Below are 25,711 nucleotides of genomic sequence, written 5' to 3'. Positions count from 1 at the left end.
TACCGACCAGCTCCTGGTGCTGTAATTCCATCAGCTGTGAATGTCTTTCTGTACAAGTGTTTTATAGCATAGCACCAAGGAGCTTTTCTTTTTCCCATAGTATTTTAATTTGTTCAAATTCTGAAGCATTTCCTGTGTATGTATTATGCCATGTCATATGTATTATACCGTGCCGATGATTTCTAGTCATGTAAACAAGTCCTTCAGTTTGACATTATTGAATAATTATATAAAAATTACACCAGCTTCTGTTTCCAGCACGTCTGAAATATCTCTAAAGTATATTTCTCAAGTAGCAACATTTTTCTTTGGAAATAAGCCAGATAACTTTTGGAAATTTTAATTTTTCACATGTATCTAAGTGTGCAGATTTGTATAATTTTGCAGTGATTATGCTCCAATTATTTTTCTTTTTTTAATCTAAGAGTAAATAAACTATTTTGATGTTTCCCTACTGAAGTAAATATACCAGATCCCTAGAGTTGGTTACCACTCAAAAAATCCAAACTTAGCAGCTCAATTCTACACAGTGTTTATTTTCTTTTTGTCTTTTTGATAGTGGAAATCATGTATAAATCACAAACAGTACAAGTTCCTCATGTCTAGTAGTTGTCCACCCGGATGGATCAACTTTTGCGTAGAGACACTGTATTTTTAGTATAAAGTCAAGATAATATGGCAGTTAACTAATACTCTCAACTACAGTAAAGATACAAACTTTTGTAATATAAATTAATTGCCATTACAAAAAGGCAACTGTATTAACTAATACGGTACAAAAATCTGCAACTTCTATAAATATAATGAAATGCAAGAAATTAAATGAAATAATACATCACAGATTTTTGTATAGCGCATTTTGAAGAGGCAAGCTAAGATACATGTGGAATATTATACATCAAGAAATAATATCAAAATGCACTAAGATTTAACTTTTTTCCATACAAATGCTAGAAGTACAAGTACAGGACACAACACGGAAGCAGTAAGATTATCAGCTCAGAGTAAGTAGACAAAAAAAGTTGCACTGACAAGTTGTAAAGCATTAAGCAGCAGACAGAAGCTTGTCAAAACCAGCTGTTGTTGGATACTGATTGATAATGTTTTCATTCTGACGGCTGAGACGCTGCAGACAACTACAGCTCTGAGAAGCCTGATGTGGGCACATACGCATACACGCACTCACACATACACACAAAGTAATTTAACAGATGTCTGAAGAACATTAAAGCACAGTATCTTTTTTAAAAAGACAATGTTCTATCCTTAATGAACTTGCATGGAAAGTAGAGCCCAGTACCCAAGTTTATTTCATCTAAACGATGAGCATGTGTGAAAAGATTAAAAAAAAATACAGTCACAAACTAAACAAAACCAAGAAAATGCCATTGACACTGGTCATCCAAATAAAATCTGCGTTGTGCTCACAGTGCTTACATATTCTGCCATAGCCAAAGTATTCAAAACACTTTAGACAACGAAGTGTGATGTGAACTGCTATAAGCATTTTTAATACTTTCACAAAAAGATGAAGGTGTTCACAGACAGTAAAAGGGTACACATCCATTAAGTCCATCCACAACACAAAGCCACAGAACTACATTCAAAGTAAAGTTAAGCGTTGGTCTTAGCCTTAAGCATTTATGAGGTATTGTTTCAACCTGTGGTAAGGAATTATCACTGTATTAGTAAGAAAAAGCATATTTAAAGTTATTTTGAAAAATAAATCACTGCTACTGTGCAGTTGGTATCCCCATAAAGAAAAAGTATTTATCATCAAAAGGTCCAGTCTAGCTGCATACTGGCACATGCCAAAGCTGTATTCTCATTGACTAGTTGGGTGGGCCTTTTGGATGTTAGTCATGTAGCACCTTCCAACAGTGCATAGTTGGGAAATCATGACTAAAATATAAAACTCAGGAACTATGAAGTCATAGAATCCTAGAGTCATAGAATCATTTGAGTTGGAAGGAACCCTTAAAGGTTATCTAGTCCAACTCCCCTGCAGTGAACAGGGAATCTACCACTAGTTCAGGTTGCTCAACCGGACCAGAAACACTAATAGTACAAATGAGTGTAGTTCCAATACTGTGATAAAGTTGGGATTCTTTCAATTTTTTGTACTTTTGGTCCATAATTTCAAAATAATTTCAAAAATTAATAATTTCAAAATAGGAAGGAAAGAGGAAAAAATTGAGAAGAATTAATTTTTTGGAACGGATGTTCCATGGCAAAGCAGTAAAAGCTCTGAATCCATCTCTTTGCCTAACCTTTTTGCCAAACTGCCTTCCTTCTCTGGGAGACGAGCCCTCTTTCTCCTCCCCACCATTTTCTATTTGTCATTTTCCCTAATCAGGGAAGAAAATTTTGGGATGCTGTAATCTCTAAACTCATGTAAGCTATGGCTGCACATCAGGTCCATTTCCTCTGCAAATTGAAGTAAAGGATCCTCCTTAATCCACAGCATAGGAACTGATGAGCAACCGAGTTGCTTCTACAGCCAAAGAGGCTTGAACTATCATAGAGTGCTTCTCTGTGTGCTTTAAAATGAGTAATTCCAGTTTTTGGATATTTCCAAGAGGAGAAGCAATGGGGTGATTGGCCTGGCAGTAAAAAGAAATAAAATGAAGCAAGAAGAGATGCCCTTCATGCTTATGAGCAAAACTTTCTGCCTATTCTGTCACAAAGTAAAACAATGAGCTTAACAGGTTTTCCAGCTTTGTTCTTATAGTAGGAACTGAGTTAAAACAGTAACTAACAGGCCATGCATTTGGGCAGAAATAGTTCTGAGGGAGCAATACAAGATATCCAAGGATATGGAAAAGTAACAAAAAACCTATAAAAACATTTTGTTTAACAACAAGAAATATTTGCAAGAAATAGAGAAATGGTTTTTCCTTTAAAAGCTGATGCTGACTATTTTCTTATTCTCAAATAAACTAATAAGAAACTACAATAAACTTTAAACATAAGAAATAAATGCTTGGAGTGGAAAGATATGTTGCCTAAGGCCTTGCAACAGGAGTTATAGTTTCAAAACATAAGCAGGATCCATGAGGAACCACTGACACGTCACTACAGCTTGTGTACACAGACACTCATGCACAAGGCACAACATTCAAGGTGTGCACCAACCTGGTGATCAATCTGCACATACCCTGTTGTGATTGACTTCATAGTGAACCAGTGATTCTTTATTCTTTAAAGAATAAAATCAGTCAATAACATTATAAAAGTAAAGTCAGTAAAAAAAACCTGAAAATCTATGATGGGCAAAATTTGGAAAGAAGAAGTGTGCACTGTGTTACTGGGACTAAATGGGATTTTTCCAAACATATTATAAATGCTGTTTCCAATGAACACTTTTTTGTCTTCTAAGTAACATGTAGCCAGAGGAAGTTTGAAAGAACAAGTTATAATCCCTTGAAAGGAGAAGCTTATGATACAAACACTGGAAGTTCCTTCATTATGGTACCTTGGCACCATTAAAGTAACAACAGCAAACTATGAATGAGTGATAAAGAAGGCAATCTTTACTTAAAATCGGTCACGCTTATATCTAGTAATAAAGCCTCCACAGCTGAATTAAGAAAAATTTGGTTTGCTTCTCTGATAAAAAAAATTATTTTAACTGCTAGTTTAGCCAACTTCTGTATATTTTCTAAAAACGTTTTTTCTTACCACCTTTTTATACCACCTGTTCTTAAGCAATACTGTTACCCGCACACATCTGTGTGCAAATTTCCCTTTAAGGGAACTTCCAGCAAGATAATGGTTCTGCCTTTGACAAGGTTATGCAGTGGCTTAAGGAGAGGAATCATCTAATACATCCACTGTGTTTTAATTTAGTAAAATTTCAGAGTAGTCTTTGCACTGACATAAAACAACTTAAGTTTCAAGGTATCACTAATGTTAAGGTTCTCAGTGGCTGTGCTTTCCATACTGTGGGGTCAGTAAACAAGCTAACACAGATTAGTCTCACAAATCCTTAAGACATGAATTATTTTTGGAAAACAAGGTAGCAAGTAGTATCTCACCTTTACAGACTATGTTATTTTTGTGCGTGCAGAATTTCCTATCAAGGATGATGGCAAGAAAGCAACATGCAGTGTGTGCAGAACTAGTGGTAAACAAAGAGGAACTCCCTATTTCAGTAGTGTAGACGACTTTACTGGAAATAGTCATGTACCTGATTCACAGAGCATTTATTTTAACAAAAGGATATTCTGCACTGTGTATGAACATCACAGCACAGTCTTGATACCACACCATAAGTAATCTGTGAGCAGAATGAACAGGTACAGTGATTTGCCTGGAGAATCACTCTTCCCTCTTGTGTTTCACATTCTTGAAGGTTCGAAGTCTCTCTCCTCCAACAAGTTTATTAGAAGAGAGAAGCTGTCTTTTACTGCCTCCATATCATCCAAGGAGCAGGGTTTAAGAATCCAGCGCTTTCCACGTGCAAGTGGCTCAAGTTCAAAGTATTTTTTGATCTATTAAGGAAAAACAAAAGAGACCAATGTATTACTAATACAACCACCACACACGCTCTCTTTCACATCTTAAAAAAATAAGAAAGAAAACAGCATGCAAATTGACAAAAACAACACATAAAAGATCAGGAACCTCATTTTTAGCATCTTATCCACAGCTGTTCTTATAATACAGGTTATATGTTGTGACCTGAAAGTGTTTTCTTTAGAGGTGAGTGACCTGTTTGCAAGCTACCATTCTATCCATACGTTTAACAGCATGGGAGGTCTGGGGAAGAATTATATGCACTTAACGCAGAGAGCAAAGCACACAAAGCAAGTTTTCAAAAGCATAGCCTAAATAGCAAACGTAATAAAGAAATTCTCAGTTGTATTTGAACTTTAATGTTAGAGCTGCATGTTTCATAGCAAAATTCTTTCAAAATCAGTTTGTTTTTAAAATTCAGCACAGAATATTAGCACATCAATGTGATTTGAACAAAAAAAAAAAATGTGGGACATGATGGTTTTCATTCAAAATCCTGCATGTTCCATCAGCTTTCAGCCACTCTCTAACAATATGTAATAATGCCTATAAAGAAAGAAGACTTTTAATTAAACTAGTAAAAAATAAAACAAGTTTTATTTCAGCAGCAAATATGCATCAAGGAGGCAAGGACTTTGATGCAGTATAGAATTGCAAGTTTTGGAATTATTATATGCCTTGACAAAATATACTGAAGAAGATACTACTTATTGAAAAGATCAGTATCAAGTTAGAAACACAGATCCACAGGAACACTGTGAAATAAAATGTTTGAATTTAATACTACACTCTACTCACTTTTCAAATTAGCAAGTGGAGCATCAAAACATAGTTTTTATCTCATAAATGCCTATTAGAAAGAGTTTACAGGTCATTTTGGTCAGTAGATTATCTTAAGCTGTTTTCATCAGATTCTCAGCCTTTGATAGTATTTGATCCAAAAGCCTACTCATGGCTGACTAAAACAACACAAAAATAGACTAGCACAAAATAGACATTCAGTTTTTAAACCCAAAATTATACCAATATGTGCTATTGTCAGCACGTTAACAGAAATATTTAGTTCTGACTTAGATTGTATATTCTTGTTCTGTATAGTTCTTGCCAAATATACTTAATTTTCTTCTATTGCAGACCAAGCCACAAGTATGCACATGAATAGTAACAGGAACAGTTGCTCATATTGTGGTAGGCAGTGGACTCCCTAGATAGCCAACTGGAGCCACACAGCGTGAGGGCTCCGTGTGCAGTGGAGAAAAAACAACCTGCAGCATCTCTATACAGTTCAGTGTAGTGTCTACACAACATGTCTATTCACTGAATAATGGATTATAATAGAAGAAACTAACTATGATTGCATCAACTCACACAAATCAGAATTCAACCATGGCAATGTGGAAGAAGGTTTGTCATTTAGTAAAGATTTTGGAGTAGAACTTCTATTAACAAATATTACAAAAAGTGATTTGGTTTTGAGAACTGAACTTCCACTTCCCCTAATGAAGATATAGATGGAAACTTTTCAAATGTATTTCTAACAAAGCATAAAACTATCAATAGTAGTCTGAAAAAAAAAAATGTAGAAAATGAAGAGCAGTACCTGGCACTCACTGCACATCAAACAAATCAGAAAAAAAATTGAGCCTGCAACAACTGTTATTTTAATGTCAACTTTTTAGCATTGCTGACACAGTGTCATATTAATAACTAATATGATGACATGATTGTACTTGATCAGAATATAAACAATAATCTCTACCAGTGATACACAGTAATATTTCTTGCAGCTGAAGTGACAACAAAATTGAATTTACTCCCATTAATATTTTAAATAGGTGGCACTGATCACATAATTCAACAAGCCAGGAAAGAAAGTCTCTTGCCTCTCTCAGTAACAGCCTCCCTGACTGCAAAACAAGAGGAGGAAGTAAAAGGGGCACAGAAACATAACAAAGTAAGGTGTCAGCACAGCTAGTTGATGGAGCAGCCTGCTGGTGTTAAGCTGACAAATATGGTTGAGTAACTTGAGATGTTTCGGACCCAAAACCCAAAGGATGTCTACCACACCCCCTCTACTGGAAGACTATTGCTATCAGCTCCTTGAGCTCAATGAACTCTGTCTGCAATGTTATTTACATATGCTTTTTAACTTAGGCTGTGCCATATGAGGAAATGATTAGGAAAAGGTTATTATGTTTAATGAGATTACTTGGATTTAAAATCATTAAATATGTAGGAACACATACAAAAGGAAATGATGGCAGTAAGCAGGCACTGAGTCTTGTGCATTTGTGAGCAAATACAACATTGCTTCCCAAGGCAGTCTTTAGCCAAGAAAAGCACAATCACTTCAAGTTATATTTCAGTGCCTGCAGACTTCAAGATCTAATTTCTATTTCAATACTCAAACAGTATCAACTGATTTCATAAGACAAATTTTCCAGAGACATTTTTTATTTGGATGCCCAAAGGAGACTAAAATATATTTTTAATATTTCTTGGTGTGTAATCAAGATGTAAAAAAATCAGCAGTGCACTGTCATCATTTTACACAGCTAAGGAACAGTTCACAGTCTCTGCATTAGTAAGTCTGAATGAATACTGAAATTAAAATACTCATTAAGAGGAGATTTGAAAACAGCACAAAAACACAACTCTTTGCAGTCATTTTCTTCACACCCACAGAGAAAAATCTAATGCAAAATCAGAAAAAATAACACTATTTGTCTTACAAGTAGTAACGAACTAAACCAGCATTAGCACAGAAGTGATCTTCTACAAGCTGAGACACTTTGTAGTATGTTACTCTATTTCATCACTTGCAGGCTTCTACTGTTTTGAAAATCCCGGAAATAAGTTTGCAGGCACAAATATTTGCACCTGCAATATACTACAATTTCTCCCATCAATCAGTTCCAATAAGAAGTTGTTTTCAGACTTGAGTCTTTTGTTACATATAAGAGATAAAATAACACAAAAATAGACTGGCGTAATCAGATGCCTGCTGCTGTTTATGCAGTTGAGTTCTCCACTGGCATTCTCACAGCACTCCATCCACTTTCTTTTCACTGCTCTGTAGCTGCTTTCTGCCTGGTCATTATATATACTTGTCCTCTGCCAGATTTCCTATGAGGAGGTACATTAATCATTAAAGTATCTAAAGGAAGTTTAAATCCTCTGACTACACACCTTGGTAGCCCCTTCCTAACAAGATAAGTACCAGTAACTATTTTACAGCTCCTAGAAGTGCAGAAGTATGAAGGAGGGCAGCTATTAAGAGGAGCTCTTTTGTCTTGCTCTCTTGCATAACTGATGAAAAGCGTTCTGCCTACTCATGGATGCTGAAGCAAAATATTAAGACTCAAACATGCTTCAGATGTCTGACACATCAGACATACATTTACATACTCACTTTGCATTTGTGTTTACTTTGAGACTGCTGAATTTTTAAGACATAACCTTAAGAAGAAAATATAATCAATTAAATCCACATCATTTCAAGACTTCTTTACTACTATTTAACAGGATTTCACTGTATGTCTTGACTCCACATAAGGGCCTTGTTTTATAGAGAAGCTGACATTGCATTTATGCCACATTCTGAAGTAAAAAAAATTAACAATACACTTTTGCAATTATTTCTACTCCTCCCACACGTCACCTTCTGAAGTCCTATTCTGTTGGCACAGTACACTAAGCATATGGTTATCAAATGTTGCTTAACCTATGCGCTGCAAAAGTCAAGACACAATAAAAGGATTGATGCCCAGAACCTCAGCTGGGGTAAATTAGCACAGCAGCATGGAACTGATGTTACCAAATTGATCTACGTAAACTGATTTACCGGTCCTGGCTGAAAGCTTTTATATATTCTACTACTGAACCTCATCTAGCCAGTTTGCAGCGCAAGACATTCAGGAAAACTTACATACTGTAATAATACATGAATACAGAGTCATTTCTGTCTTTCACTCAAGATGAAAAAAAGCTGCTTCAATACATTGTTTTCATCTGAATTAAAAAATTTAATATGAAAGTTCGTCAATACAAAAAGGCCTCCAGTACACTCTAACTTGCTGAAAAGAAGGTTTAGATGCCATCAATCGCTTATTTTACCAGGCTGTATTTGGATAATTTAAGGATAAAATATTTTTTCATCCACTACGCTACAAATTGTAGTAACATACACACATTAGATCTAATCAAAAGCTGCACAGTCATGTCAGTTTCATTACTAGTCTGATTTTTTCTAAGTCTTTTACAGGATTAGGCAAGTATTCCTGCTTTGGTGAAGGTATAAATTAAACTAAAATTACCTAACTTGCTGAATCCATATATTAACTACAAGGAATGTTTCATTTATTTATCCCAAATCCCCATGGACAAGAGATGCAACAATAATGGGAGATGGGACCTCCCAGTATTGACACTGAAAATGTTTCACTGGGCTGTGATGCTCAGATTACACTCACAAACATCACAAAAATCTGCTTTTTGAGGCAACTGTTTAGAATACCCACAAGAGACAGGTAATTTTGAGCAGTGAGCCCCTGAACAACAGAAGAGCTGCTTGTAACAGTGACCAAAGCAGGCTCAAATTCAGTATCTTTGGAGAAGAGAAAAAGCCATAAAAGTCCATTACATAGTATTAAGTTTTAAAAAGGGAAACTACATAAAATGAATAACTTAAAGAAAATCAACTCTGCAGCTAAAATGGTAAAACGTTTGCAGGTGGCACAGAAAAAAACCATCCATAATTAGAGGCTCAGAGTATATTTATAATGCTACAGAAGACTTTGAAAGAAACAAAAAAAGCTTTCAACAGTTGCAATAAGGAAAAGGATAGTATTAGAGGTAAAATAAGTTATGTCTAAAGAAGGAAAATAGAAGACAAAAGAAAGGAAATTCTTGCAAATTAAATAGAAACCATAAATGTTGACCTACTAACCATAGAGTGCAACCCATGGCTTAAATCACCACTGATGCTAAAAAGTACAGTGAAATCTACTCTAGTTTATGTTGCTGTGCTGGACTGCAAGCTGCACAGTCTCTTCTGCTGCTACACATGCTTTCTGCTGATCTTGTTCTCAATATACAGTGATTTATAAAAGTGAGCTGAAGGATATGTAGCCACTTCATCTTAAATCAACTAGTTCAATCCACTGCTGTACAAGTGAATAGTTGCATGCCTTTCCTAAAAATCTGCCAGTAACTTCTTTATCTGACACCTCACTGGGTGGAAAAAAAGCCTCCTGTCTGACCAGAACAGCTGCTCAAACCTGCACAACTGTTAGAAGTTTCATAACATTTATTCTTCTTATTGAGACACTCCATATCCTCCTATAATGATACTTCATGCGTGACTATTTGTATGCTTCTTTAGAAAAGTGATCTCATCCATGTCTAAAGGGATCCCTGTAATGCACCCATTTCTCATACTCCTCCTAAAACACCCATACCTCATCTTTATTGACTCCACATGGTACTTCTTACCCAGCATAGACAGGAAGAAAAGTGCCTCAGCTGATGGGAAGAGATGGGGATGCTGCTGGGGACTGCAGGATCAGGAACAGCTCTGGTCAGCAACCCATGCATGGAACTATTTCCAGAAAGGCCAATTTGAGGTTAAAGACACTACCAACCATCAAAACATCCTTAAAACCCTTGTTCCTTGAAGTTACATATTTTATTGCCAGCTGAGCTGTGCCACTGAACACGAGGTCTCTAAGTGCAACATCAAACATTTGCAATAAATCAATTAAATGCATACCATGATGACCAGAACTATGCCACTGAACCTCTTTTATTGACAGACTGATTGATTGATTAATGTCTGCTGAAGTATGACCTGCTGAAGCAAAAGCAAAAGAAAACACAAGTCTAGTTTCTCCAGCATGTCTCCAGCAGCAGGCTAAGCAAATTCTCCAGACAAGATTTCAACACAAGCACAAGACTTTTGTTCAGCTCCTCACAGGTAATGGTAAATGCTTTAGAAATCAGCATTTCTAAATTGTACAGCTTTCCAAACTTTTTAATTCTGGTTCTTGCAAAAGATTATCTGAAACACTTCCAACTGTGCCTTGTACTTAATTTTATAATACACGTGGTGGATATTTTGTCTTATGAGTCTTTACAAAGAGGAATAGTTTCTTACACGGATATTTTACAAAATTACTATGCTTCACTGTGGCTTGTGAAACAGGTGCCCTTTTTCATTCTTGTTATACTGAGTGGCCATAAGACATCACCCTATTCAGATTGTAAGTAATTGCTTAAAGAAATGTGTTTCAGAGAAGATTTCTAACTGTTCTGAATGAAGAAATAGGATCTCTGGCAAGTCAGTACAGACATGCTGTTCCAAACAGAGAGCAAGCAGTCCTGGCAAATAAAAGTGTGAGACAGAGGAAAGGAGATCAACTTAGGAAGAAATATACAGTGGGGTGCTTACTGTAAAATACAAAATAATGTGTAATTTATCAGGATGGAGAGAGTGGAAGACTTTAAACATATAAGTATTCGGGGTATTTTTTTATACAGATACATATAATTATGTTAGGATAGATCTATGGCTATAAGACAGGTAATGACAGAAAACTGCTGGATGTGCAAAGGCACTACCAAGGCTTGCATGAGGCACTGTGTTTAGATGAAAGCAAAGATAGGCTTTGAGTGGATGCTAGCACCTATCTGCTCTTTTTCGTGCAATCATTTACTATGCAAAAGGATACACCTGTACTTTGCCTTCCATGTTTTCTTTACTCAACATATTCTTTTTATCTAATAATGTGTTTTTCATATACCTGGAAAACATACAGATAATATGAGGATGGTAGTAATACCTTATGCGGAGAAAACCAGACTTCCAGATGAAGAATCATACAAACAGCACTAGGCTGGACAACCAATATCCAACCCCAAAGCGAGCAACACAGAAGCCATTCTTAAGTGATGAGTGAAACCATGAGAACAGAGGAAGTGTTTAAAAAACAAACAAAAAATTCGCAAAGAAAGCACAGAAGAATAGCAATTAAGTGCCCACAGCTTTAAGTCTTCAATTTAGTACAAAGAAATAAAGTGAAGAGGAAATAAAAAATCAGATTCTCATATATAATATTAAACTGCAATTTTTCTGTATTGGACTGCACCATTTTTACCTCATCACTAATCCTGTAGTGATTTTGATTAAATTACTTAAGAAATACAAATAGCTAGTGAAGATTCCACACATAGGACCTTTTGAGCAGATATCCATCAGCCTTTCACAGTTTTATAGCTTTTTTTGTTTGTTTTAAAGACTGTAAATATTCATTGTTTACTTCAGACTATAATACCAAGAACATGGCATTCTGATTTCAGCTGCAAAATATGCTATCTTTAAATACAGATTGTGGCTTTGGCTACTGACAAAGCCTAAGCCACAGTACACTTGGTTTTAGCAAAAAATGAAAAAAAAAAAATGTTTACCTGTGGTGCTGAATGTCAAAATAACCTTTAGAATAATCAAAAGTGCAAGTATTAATCCTTATTATGACACTCCTTCTGCAAATAGCATGTTTTCTGTTCACTTAACAGTTAAACAGTATTTTCTGCAGAAGTGCATATGTGATGATTCATCTGTGTGTGCCTGAACATGTACATACATCTCGTACTTGAATAAATAACATCTGTATTCTGTGCCCACATTTGCAAAGCTTCACAACACTGTATGGACACGTATTTTTGTGTCAATAGCGAGCATCAGTTTCCAAGGGCTTTGTGGTTGGTTCCCCACATTTACACTGCTTAGAGCATTCCAAGCCAACAGGCAGTGAGAACACAAAGAAAAGGCATTTATTCAGCAGTAGCTGTGGTTCTACAATATGGGCTCACGCACCTAAGATTAGAGGTCGTGCCTATCACGCTCGTTCTGTGGGTGCAGAGCAGAGTGAATAAATGTGGATGGCTTCACCCTCCTTTCAGGTCCTCTGTGGTGAGATTTTGTTATGCAGTCTGCATGGCAACCACCTGGCTGCAATTAACTATTTCTAATCCAGATCAGAAACAGCAAAATAAATTTTGGAAGCAAGCCACCACTTTAAGCCAGGTATTCCAGGTACTCCAGACTTATCTCCATTTCTTGATAAAAAATAACTCTCCACCTAGAAATGTGGCGGAACACTTTCAAGCCCTAAACAGGATATTGCTTAATTGAAGCCTTTCACAGGTTTCATATTCTTTCATAAAGCACATGGATACAAAATGTAAGGGATATATATAGAGAACAGACGTGCAAAACAATTCACCACCACTTCTGAAGTGTTAGTAAACGCACAAAGAATCATAAAGAGGACAAAAAGGGAGTTCTTTGCACTGAGAGAAGACGTTTTTTAACCAGATAATGGAGGTTTTTCCAGCGCTGGGGGGCAACAGCAAACAACTGCATAGATGACTACTGGAAAAGCTGGGAGTGACTGGAAGGATTTTGAGAAGATGGTAAACGCAGTGAGATGCTGTAGAACTTTATGGGTCTCCAGCTTCCTTCTGGTTTTCAAAATTTAAGGTAACAGGTTAGAATCAATCTTTTTGGAGCGTTAGTCCTTCCACTGCAGTAGGTTGTGGTAGATAGCTCTGTTTGAGAAGTTTGAGAGTAAAAAAGTACCACGGAAAGGGACAAACAAAAGAGTAGTGAATAATCCTCACTAACTGCATCAAGATATGACTTGCCCTACCTTATCCTGAGCCGCACTTTGAGAAAAAAGAGGAAATAGTAGGCTGTAGATTGAGAGTTTCACAAACATAAAAGAAAGTTACACTGAAACCACACTGCTCTCCAACAAATGTGCAAATTCTAGAACAGACATATAGTACCCATAAAACTTATGGTCCCTCTGAACAAGGCCTACTGATAATAATACCGATGGTGCTCAAAAAAGGATCTATTGTGGTAAAGTGAATTACATACGGACATAAATATAAAAAAAAAAAAAAAAAAAACTTTTAAGGGGACAAAGAGATTAACAAAGATTAACACAAGTTGATTAAAATATCTTCACACATGAGATTTTTCTAAGAACATTTTCTTCCATTCCCCTGACAAAATAACTTACCTATTGAAAATGGTGATCTAATTAACGTACAGTCATGTCTTTAGATTTTGGGTTGTTGATGCTCCCTATGCAAAAATCTCAATCCTGCACATTTACAATTGCTATTTGAATTTTCTTTACACTAGAAATCACCATGTGATAAGTTTGCTGACCACTTGTGACAGTGTAAAAGCTTGTAGTGTATTCTTGAAATTGGCACTATTTATCCACTATACTTAATAAAGAACAATTAAATATTAATACAGCTAAAAAGAACGTAACTAAGCACTTCATACAAACCAAGAAAGGTTCTGTACATTGAAGTTAATGAGTTTAAATCCCAAATTCACATATATGAAACAACCAATTATCCTGTCTGAAACACAGGCTTGTAAAACTCTCAGTTACTTGTAAAACGGTCTGCTACACACGAGTAAGATGTTGTTTAAATGACTTGTTTGACTAGATGCATTCACCATGAAATTGATTCTTTTAAAGCATTATTTTTAAACTTCATACAAGTTAACTGTATAAACTGAAAAAAAATCTGACATTATAAAGCACTGGTTTCAGTATTCAGTATTGGGTTAGTACTTTATGAGGTTGAGGGTTTCTTGAATGGGAAAGTAATGCAGAATAAACAGTCATTTGTAGGGAGGTAATTGAAAGGCTTAATATGATTGAACTATTCTGCCATTTCTGTTCTAAAATATATAGTATAGGACGTAGTGTTATTCCTCCACAGCCTGTGCAGTTCCAAAGTAGCACAACAGATAGAATACCTTTCAGCTACAAGCACCAAAAATAGTTTTTCTGAGACTAGCACTATATTGTGGCTTTACACCTCACACTTCAAGCTAATTACATATTTTTTAATGTCATTTAGGCAGTGGGTGGCATGAAAAGAGGGTAACTTGCAACAGATTACTGAATATTCCTCCATCTCCAGCTCAGGTAGTCAGTTGCTCAACTTTGCTGAGATCCAGATTTCAGACAAAAATTAGTATCTATTGCAATGAACTCTTGGATTTGAATACATAAAAAATAACTGCTAAAAATACATTCTTAGGTAGCACTTTAGATTTGAATGTTTAGCGTGATCATATAAATACAGACAGACATAACTGAGCCATAATAACTGAACAGAGTAGAATTTTTTAAGTAACACCTTATGTTTGCTCCCATCCTCACAAAATTTTACTATTGACTTATAATGAATTAATATACCAGTGATATGTTGCTCATTGTTCACAGATGCTTAAGTGACTTAAAAATAAAAAGCAAAGTCTATTTGGTACTAGTTGAAATTTGGTATCTTGCTAATGGAATATTTTCAATTGTCCTCAAAAAAAAAAAAAAAAAAAAAAAAAAAAAAAGTGGCCTCATTAGAAGATAAAGCAGTAAGAACAGCTTAAAAAAAAAATCAGTGTAACAAATATAGTGTTTTATACATCAGCCCAGAAAAGCTGGAAAAGATACTATGCTGCCCACTGAAAAGCAGTTTTGGAGAAGAATCAAATCCTCAGACTTTGAATGAGCTGCACATTGTATAGCAGTTTCCTCAACCTCTACTGAAGGCTGCCACCAGCCATGCAGTTTTATAAGCCAAGCTGTAGACAGATTAATAGAAAGGACAGTGTCATCAATATGCTAGTCAGACCACAGGCAGCGTGGAAGGAATTGGAGAGGGAAAGTAAAGAGAGGTGTGAAAACACTGACCACATAACATGACTTAGATGACATACAAATAATGAATCATACTGCTTCTTAGGATGTCTGATCCAGCATAATAAAAAAATATTTTTTTCCTTTCAAAAATATTGAAAGGAAAAAAAATCAAGTCCAGCTGTTAGTACAACAGCTTTATGCTTGCCAACTAGTAAGTAGAATCTGCAGGTGGACAGTATTCACAAAGTCATGGCGAAACAGTGACAATTTTCACATGAAACAAAAAATGGTTCGTTTGTTCCCTTGGTAGGAGTTAAAATGCATTAACAGCAACTATTAGAAAATATATAAATGGAGTCAGCCGAGTTTAGATTAAAAACAAGCGCAAGACAAAAAACAGCTGAATGCTGTCAAAAACTCTAGAGGCTGGTGGTCTGATTGGATCTACAATTTTGGATCTGTTCTTGGAGAAGGTGAGACAGCAGTTCTTATTATTTTATATAAAACACATGTAATAGCATAATATATTTAGTAAGATTTGTATAAGCCATTTATATTAAGGATAACATGTAAACTTCATAAGTTTTACCAGAAGTATCAGTTAAAACATTAAGTTCCTTTCACTCTAGCCTTGTCTATGTTTACAGATACCCTATATACAGTTAAAAAGCCAAAGTAATTATTTCCTAAGATATATTGCTCTGCTAATATAGCCTGTACACTTACAATTCATATATAAAACAGTCCTATTTCTGTGAACACATTCAACCATTCACTTTGCACAAGGAATTTTCTAACCTAATGTGTAAACATGACCAATTCAGTTAAGTTATTTGATTTTCCTTCTTCTCTGGATAATGTTTTGAAACATGACAGTAAGAGGAAGGTAATTCAGTAACTACCACCACTGGTGTTTGTACACAAATACTGTGGATGACATGCAACTTGTTAATTTCCTTTCGTTATTAACAGAGATGGCAGTAAGATTAATTGCAATTATGTATTTGATGAATCCTTGATACTACAGCATAATAAAGATGTAGGATTGCACTTAATCTATATTGGATACATCTAACTACCCATGTTAGTCTATAGACAAGTACATTTCAATTTTTATTATATATAAAGGAAAAGTGACATCATTATTGAAATGGCTGCACAAAAAAATGTCTAGCTGAAGCAAGAGGAGAAATATAAGAATACATCTTGTTAATGTCATATCCAACAATATTTAGTCTCATTAAGACTCAAAATCTTGATGTGCTATAGAGAAGTAAAAGCACTTACTCAAGTAATTCTCTTTCACAAAAAGTTCATCTACCTATCACAAATCCCAATTAGCAGGATATGCATGCATCCTCTCCAACAAAAACCCATTTTATAGGAAGATAAAATATCCGAGGTCTTATACTTTGATGTTTGCACATACTTGTGCACAGTAGCCTCAAGTTCATTTGCAATCACACATCTGTGGAAATTGAAAGGTAAGTACAAGTGAGAAATTGCATGGATAAGTGAAGAGAAGGAAAACAGGGTAAAACAGGAAATAATTATTTCCAGTCTGAAAATAATAAAATTGTTTGGAATGTGCACAATTCAAAAAGCTTTCAGATTCCTTCATATAAGTATTCTTTGTGAATGAATAGTACTATTTAATTTAATCACTAATTGCCCATTCAAACATATCTTAAGTCTATTTTTCTTTTACTGGTAGAAACAGCTACTGTTCAGACCTTTCTACAGTGCGCTGGGCTTGGCCGCACGCTACTAACCTCACAACAGGCACTCTTCCAAAACCAGAGAGGAGAGAAGAGGCAACACTGCATCTCCCAGCCAACAGTGATTTATGGGATTGATTCTGTTTTTTAAACACTGCGGACTGTAAGACACTGCAATACCACAGTTACGCCTGTATAATGCCTGTATAATATAGGTTATGCCTGTATCTGATACAGATAAAGCTGGAATACTTTGAAATCTGGTTTCTACTTCAGGCTGGAATATTTTGAATCAGGAAACTGTGGGGAGAAAAATTAGTACAGAAGAAGAAAAAAAAAGAAAACACTTTCTATACAATTGCTAGCATTAATACATTTTAAGAGCATGATCTAGGCCGCTTTCCTGCAGAAGGAAGTTTGTGCAAAGAAGTGGAGGTCAAGCCTAGAGTGATACGGTTCACTGAATGACCAAATAGAGGTTTACATATTTCCTTTATGGCTGCTGGCACTGGTTTCGGCCTAGAAGCCTCTAATGAACAAAGAGAGCTCTGATCCCTTCTGGAACCATTCATATGTGATTAAGATCCAACAATACAGCACTTTGATCCACTGGGCTACAGAAGGATTGGATGTTTCCTGAAGGAGTCATTTCGGGTTAAAGTGGAGAAGAAGAAAAGACAACGGGAATTTTCCTGATCAGGTCGGTCTAACTGAGACAGCGCTTCTCTCACATCTAATGTGCATTGTACTCTTTTGAAGCTTTGGAAAGATGACAGGTGACTGAGGTAGGAAAAGAAGAGAGAACTATGGAAACAATGTCTCTAATTTAAATATCAACAAATACAAATAATAAGTTTGCTTTCTGAAGATAGCATGAGATCTACTTTCAAGGGAAGGAAACTGAGTTAGCTGTTGCAAGCGATACTTCAACAAGTCAGAACTATCATTCTAGGAAGTTGGATACCCTCTTCCACAGGTATGTTTGAAAAGGTTGCAGCATCATAGTCACAAATATACACTCTTCCTCACTCTGATATAGCTGAAAACAGCAGGAGAGGTAGCGGTAGGTCTATTAAAAAATCTGAAAGAATGAACACCTGGTTCCTTGAAAGTAATCTTTCTATCTTGACACCAATGTACTTCACATAACCCAAGAGAATTAAAGACCTGTTTGAAGTTAGAAGAGCATGCACATGACACACCATTTGCAGGAGTATTTACTTTTTTCATCAGGCGTCAGTATTAAGCACAGGTGATGGATTCAGATCCACAGGAATAAACAGAGGCTGGAATGTCTAGACTACCAGGAAAGCATAACACAGGTGTGACAGCTCTCCCCAGCTATCACATTCCAACATTTTCAGTATAAACTAAGTAACTTCCATCATCTGTTGACATAAAAGCAGAAGAGGGAAAACATATTTGGCTTTGTCTACTACAAATGTCTGCTCTTAACAATTTATTTTGGAAGCTAACTCTCCTTTTCATATTTGAGTTGGATGCTTCCAAGTCCACCTGGGGATGGTTCAGCTCTCTGGCTATCCAGCAAAACTGTTCATTTCAGAAAGCATATTAAACCTCTGTTAATGTTTTAGCCAGGCTGGTCATATTTTAATGTTTTTTATATGACTGTCTTACCAGACAGAGGGTTATTTTTTTCCCAGAAGAAAACAGTATTGGTCATATGGACTTTAATATCTTGAACTCCTTGTCAGAGTGTGCATACTATGATTTCTCACATCCAAATGAAGAAAAAAATGCTATCTTTCCTCAGCTGATTCTAAATCAGCAACACTGAATCAGCCCGGCAGCCAACTACCAACAAAAGTCAGCATGAAAGCGCAGGGAATCTACATGGTGGCAAGGTCAAAACTAAAATCCCATCAGCATTTGTCACAACAGGAAGTTTGCTACCAATCCAGTACAATAAAGTACAATAAAGTCTAGCACACACTGTACACTACTCAATTTTACAGAGGTCCAATTTCAAATGTATATTAAATAAATCTTGGACTATTGCATTTTTGTATGCAAACAAAGCAATTAAAATGTTCCTTAAAATTTCTTAAGGCAGGACCACAGTTAAAATACATGAAACAAGCATTTTGCATTAGTGTGTTAATTCAGCATTGATAAGCAGGTTTCCACCAATTCTGAAAAACACAGTTTAAGAGAAAGATGAGACTTGCTTTGGAAAACTTAGCTGCAGCTTTATGCTTAAACTGCTTCTCTGAGTACTGCTTCCAACTACGGTAACTATATGAGTTAAAATCGGTTTCAAAAGAGCATAACTATTCCTGCTCTTGAATATCTTTCAAAGTGTAGATCATTTATAACACAACCATATCAGAATCATCTACTAAACTTCAGTGTCAGCAGCACGATAGCATGCCTTCTGAAATGTCATTGCTTTTTTATTTCTTATTTTTCACCATAGTCATAACAGCTTTGTCACTCTGTATGATTAAACTATGGCTTTGCTGAAAGTTGGAGCCTAGTCACACTTTATTACTTCCAACAATTACTTCATCAGCATAATCCGCCACTTAGAAAAATAATTTTAAAATAATGGTTTTGAAAACAAAGCAAAAAGCACAAGAAATTCAGCACATACCTGTACTTCTAAAGATTCACAAGCCACTTCCCAAAAATCTGTTTATTCCAACATGTACTAGTTTTATTCAAATAAATAAAAAGATATTTTGTATTGATTTATTTAAAAATATAATTATGCCACAAATGTAAAGTATATTTCTTAGACTGAATTTTTGGCTACATAAAATCACTGATATTTCTACAGAAGTATTAACACAATCAAACAATTATATGGAAGCGATATAAATGCACTTTACCTACTTTGCAATTAAGTTACAAAAAGTTTTATTACCTCATCACACATCTATAGTGTCATCATCAGTGGAAAGCTTCTCAGTAAAATCTTCCTCAGTAACTAACGTATGAAAATTGCTACTGTGATTTCACCTGTTTAGCAAAATATAGTAAATCTCAAATTGATCATATAATTTTCATCAACTGATCAAAAATTTATTACAACACTTCTGCTATTAAAAATCCATGTAACAGAGACGTAACAGAGACAATTTAACAAATCCATTAGAACAGCACAAATACAATGTTTTTTGAAACTGTGGAATCATAGACAAGAAATTATTCCCTCTGGACTAACTAACAATGGGCTGTTCTCTAGGACTGATTTGCAAGTACACAGATGGGAAAGAGTCTGGACGACAGCACTCTCCCATGACATTTATGATGTTGCAGTTCATTAAGTACTCGATGATACTACTGCTAAGAGCACAACACGCTCTGGCAAAGCCAGAAAACCTCCTCAGTGGACTCTAGTGCTGAGCTGATCAGATAAAGCCTTGCTGTTATTGACCCTGTTTACAATTAACAACAAAGTCACAGATTTTAAAGGCAGTTGGGCCAGCTGCTAGTTACTCACAACCTGCAAGAGGAACCTGGCACTGAGTGACACCTGTGCTTTTGACACTCATTCTACCTCCACAGATACGCTTGATGGAGTGCTAGGGTATGGCTGTACATCAGCACATTTAGGAGGACTCATTTTTTTCAGAACTGTCTGACTGCAAAAACACCCTGCATATAACAGTGAGCTACTCAATTTAAAATAATGCCATTATATCCTGAGTTTTTGAAAGTCTGTTTTGTTCTGTCCCGGTGACCAAGAAAACAATCTTTTATCATTAGCTTTCAAAGAAAAAGATGAACTTTGATTTTGTGGCTGCACATTACTGTGCCGTATTGCATCTGTACAGTTACACCTAGTTTCTTGATCAGGTTTTCCCAGAAAGCCTTGCTGCTTCCCTCCTGTCTTACATTCAAAGTCAGTGGTGAAGGATCACTCTCTTTGCTTTCACCAGCCAGCTGGAGAAAAGGGGGCAAATTTTCTCTATATATATTATACACATGCTCCATTAGGAACATATGAAGACAAAGGGAAAGACACAGAACTCAAAGCAGAAAGCATTTGGATCATGATTAGTTTTCTTTACCGTTGTTTGCAAAAGGCTGATAACAGGTGGTGTTACAAATGAACTGTATCTTCCTTTAAAACTATTCTTGCACCTCCACTCCTTTTCCTCATTTTTTCAGGAGTCATTTGAAAGGCTTCATTCCATAATATCTATGTTTCAAGACACAATCCAGATGTGCAAAATTTTTTTTTCTGCAGATTGTACTGGAGTGTTAATACAGTGCCGTACTACACTGTGTCTTTCAGACCCACCTTAATCTGAAAAAGCTTCAAAGTGAACACAGATATTATTCATGCTAGTACAAGAATATTGCTACCAATTGCACGTCACTATATTATTCATTCTAGTTCAACAATACCAGTACCAATTGCAAATCAACATCATGACAACCCCTGAAAACATGGTTAACAAAGCCATATGGTAACATTTACCATTGTCATATCCAGTTATATGGATCTACTAGTCAGTTAACAATATGTCTAGAATCATATACCATAGTCCAAAAGAAGATAAAATATTCAAAGTATGGCTTCAGTAAGATTAAATTTCAGACCCAGGAATTTATTACTTTTTAATTTTTTTAAACACAACCACTGAGCATTATAAGTTCAGCAAATCTGGTTTATTTACTTCCTGAAATATTTAAGGGCATACTTTCATTTTATATTTCAGCTATCACTTAAACAGGAAAAGATCATCTCCAGAATGATACAAATTAAGGTTTAATTAAGACACAAGCAGAACTGTTGGATTTTATAAGGCTTTCACCATAATCCTATTTGATATTAGAGAGCAACAAAGGAAATGTCATATATACATGTTCATGCCCAGTTTAACAGATGAAGAGTACAAAGTATATATCAAAATCCTCAGATTGGCAAGTTGCTTCAAGTGTTCGATGCTTATTTGTGAGCAGTCCCATTCAGGTGAGTAAATATTTCACTTCTGACTTATAGGTAGTTTTTTCCAATTCTTCCCTCCCACCTCCATTCCAAGCTTCTTGGAATAATCTAGGTAATGGCTAGCCATAAGAAAAACAAAACTTCTTTTTTGGAACTGACACCAGCTCAGACTTGTTCTTTTCTAAGTCTATGCCTTGGAGAAGCTCAGGAAATGTGTTACTTCTACACAGAAACTATCTCCTCCATAAAGATCCTAAAATAGTTTCAGTTATGAACGGGCTCTGGCAGCACCTGGATTTGCCACGTTTTGTGACCCCAGATAGGGAATGAGGCAGCTGAGTTGCTGAAGAGCTGTGACTACATTTTGGCTTTCCTTATACCCTTTTCTTTTTGAAAACATGGGAATTATTAGTGCTTGTTCTCTAGTTATTCACTAAATTCCATGTAAAGGAGTGAATACATCCAGGCTCTCATTATCTTGCCAGAAGTTAAGACTTCCAAGGCAAGTAAGAATAGAAAGAGGTGCAGAGAGCTGGCTGCTCCTAAGAGAAAGAGAACCTGTCCTTCTTTAGATCAAATATTGGGATGCAGTAAATTACAGTAATATGGAATTATAAATAATTTTCATTTTCTGAGTCTCTTCTCCAGTAAATACTGGAATATGTTAGCACTCTTTCTTATCAATAACTCTACTTTTTCATTTCTTTGTGATATTACTACAAAAGGTGCTAATTTTCTTTTTCAGCTCAGTTTGAATTTTCAAATTTTGAGGGTTTAGAGGAGAGTAAGATGAAATTTTGTTGACAAATGCATTCCTCATACTTTTGAGTAGGTTTATGTATAAAGAACCGCAACATGAGCAACAAATTTTGTCCTACTACAGCACATTTACAGCTGTATTGGTAGTCAGAGTGCTATGTATTTGCCACATGTGAAGCTGTTCAAAGCATAACTGAGACTTCTCTTTGGCACAAAGCCATGAAGACAAGATACAAAACCTATTAACAGTGCATCATGACTGTGAATTAAAGAATCCTGTCGAACCATAAACCGTCTAGAAAGAAAATTAGAAAAATAATAAAATTTGATCAGAGAGTTAATATATTTTTATTAGTGCCTGGCAGCACACTAGTAATAGACCATTTAAATGTGCACAGCAATATAACTGACTTGTGTCAGATGCACAGTCGTGAAAAAGTCTGCAGACAGTTGAGTATTTATAGCTAATAAAAAAAAAAAAAAAAAGAACCTGAGTAGACTTAGCATAGATTTTATCTGTATTTCTCAAGTTGATATTCTCTGAAGCCTGGAGATTATCAAAATGAATTAAAATATTACAGATTGCTTCCAGGGTATCAATGATGATAATTAAGGAGCATGAGCTGCTAGGAAACTAGAATTTCACTTTTAAACCCCAAACTACCTATAAAGCTCAAAACAGCCCTGATCCTCCTCAGACTCTGTATAAACAAGATAAAAATAGCTGTTCCTTGCACAGAAGATTTACCTATCCAGGAGATGAATGCAGTCAGCTTGTGCTATGACTCTGCTAGTGGCTGCAAAAGGTAATATTTCTAAGTATGTCTGGCCCATTAGTCAAGAGCATTATAGCAAGTCTCGGGAATAAAATTACTGCCTTTTCTCATAATGTACTATAAAATGAATATAAAGAATTTTGTAAAGTGGCCTTTATACTTCCTCAAACACTTCAGTCCTGAGAAGTCAGATTTTTATGGATGTAGAAAGTCCAATATTAAAATACAGAAAAAAAAAAATAATCAAGGGTTTTAAGTAGTTCCAGGCTCCTTTTCAGTCTTTCCAATTTATCTTCTGCGGTAATAACACAGCTAATACTAATTCATTTTAGATACTGATGCATTTAGGAAGAATGGGGACAAAGTGTTTATGAACTTGAAAATTCTCCGCATAAATACAAAAAAAAGCATCAGAACATTACCTGACTATTGGAAACATTAATGGTATGTTTTTGTTGTTCTCCTTCCCCACTAAAATGGTCTTATTATATAATAGTTATTTATATACACATACAGAATTTGAAGATAGAAAGGAAAAATATCAAAGAAAAAGAAGAAAATACACATGGCCCATTTATACCTCTCCATTCCTACCCTTCTCCTCAGCTGAGCGCCTGTCCTGCTCTTACCTTGCCCTGATCTTTCAAATCCACCCAACTGGACAAAGCCATCTGCTGCAGCACCACAGCCCACAATAACAGGAATAGCATGGAGAACCACAGCATCACTGAGCCCACAGGCTGTTTTCTCATGACTGCTGAAAACATGTCTAAGAGCCAGGTCATACTGCCTTCCGTCTCCCACAGAACAGATTGTAGTGACTCAGGATCTTGCTGGTCAAAAGAAGTCAGCCAGGCCAACCTGCCTCTTTCATACGCAGAATGAACTCATTCCTCTTACGGTCACTCTGCAAATCCTATTTTCAAAACATTTAAATATGTTCTGATGTGCTTTATGGCAGACAAAATCAAAACTTCAGGACATTCCATGGGATCAGACATGCATGATTTCTAAGGACCTCTCCAATCCAAGGCATTCTACAGTTCTATGAGATGATTCCGGGACAACTGGGAGAAGAGAATGATTTTTGGTAACGTGTTTTCTCCTAATAATGCTTCATTAAGCTATACAAAAAAAAACTAGATGTATCACAAACACATTTTCTTTGCTACTTACAAAACCTGGAGTCCTAACACCTTGCTGCTTTAAAAAAATAAATTCTAGATCAGAAAATTATGTACACATGTATGTGAGTCAATTTCTTGAGAAGATTATGAGAATGATACAGAGAATGGAGATTGCTATTGCTTAAGACAGAACATCTTTCCTGACTATCCTGACAGAAATGCTAACAATCTAGTATGTAAGACATCTTTTTTTTTATTAAGAGTTCAGTAGACTCATTTAAATTTTTTTGCATGGAAAAGAAACAGATAAACATACACAGAAAATACACAAAAAGAATACCACCTGTGAAATGAACAAAGCAACTATCTTAAAAAACTCAACTCAACATGAAAGCCAAAATTTCCTACATATTCTAACCTCCAGGCACTGATTTGTTGAAGTTGTTAGCATTTCATGGAAATTTCCAGTTTCTAACAAAGTGCCTACTGAGTTTTTGATGGATAATGTTTAACACAGAAAAGTTCTTCCAGTGCCAGGCCCCATCCTACTTCATGTTCCCCAGCTACTCGCCTCCCATCTGCACCTCAGTCCAGCATTACTTGATCCCAGGTGCAGCACTGGCATTTTCCTTGGTTGAATGTCAATGATTGCCCAATGCTCCAATGTCTCTAGATCCTTCTGCAAGGCTTCTCAACCCTGCAAACAGCCAGCAGCACCTGCCAGTTTAGTGTCAGCAGCAAATTTGCTGAGGATTCACCCAGATTCAGGTCCTGCATCCAGATCATTGATTAAAATGTTGCCCTAGAACTGAGCCCTGGGGAATACCACCAGTGACTGCCTGCCAGCCAGATGTAATGCCATTTATTACATCCCTCTGAGATACACTGTTCAGCTAGTTCATCACCCAGCAATGTGTGAACCTGTTTATCTCACAGTTGAACAATCTGCCCAGAAGAATGCCACAGAGCATCAAAGGCCTTACTAAACTCCAGAAAGATTTAATCCACCACCTTCCCTTCACTCACCTTATCAGAGAAGGAGACAAAATTACTGATAACTCAGAGTAACTATAAACATGCTGAGGAGCTTGAAGAGGTGGAACCTTTGTGGGATCTTCTGGAATTTCTATAAAAACCTTTGCTGAATCAAGGCTTACTA

At 35.9% G+C, this 25,711-nt stretch overlaps 1 protein-coding gene across 4 annotated transcripts in view; it reads right to left on the bottom strand.

Moving 5' to 3' along the window:
• Window positions 1–516: 516 nt before the first annotated feature.
• Window positions 517–25,711, bottom strand: part of ARL15 (ADP ribosylation factor like GTPase 15) — a 231,155-nt gene continuing 205,960 nt past the window's right edge. For all 4 annotated transcript variants that reach the window (XM_052670237.1, XM_052670236.1, XM_052670233.1 and 1 more), the window contains one exon: window positions 517–4,493. In XM_052670237.1, coding sequence (XP_052526197.1) covers window positions 4,341–4,493 — 153 coding nt within the window. In that variant the 3' untranslated portion in view covers window positions 517–4,340. The remainder of the gene's footprint in view (window positions 4,494–25,711) is intronic.

This window comes from Tympanuchus pallidicinctus, unplaced genomic scaffold, assembly GCF_026119805.1.
Source record: "Tympanuchus pallidicinctus isolate F22 unplaced genomic scaffold, pur_lepc_1.0 scaffold9, whole genome shotgun sequence".
NCBI classification, from domain to species: Eukaryota; Metazoa; Chordata; class Aves; order Galliformes; family Phasianidae; genus Tympanuchus; species Tympanuchus pallidicinctus.
The sequence above is the reverse complement of the archived record's forward strand: the minus strand, read 5'-3'. Positions and strand labels throughout refer to the sequence as shown.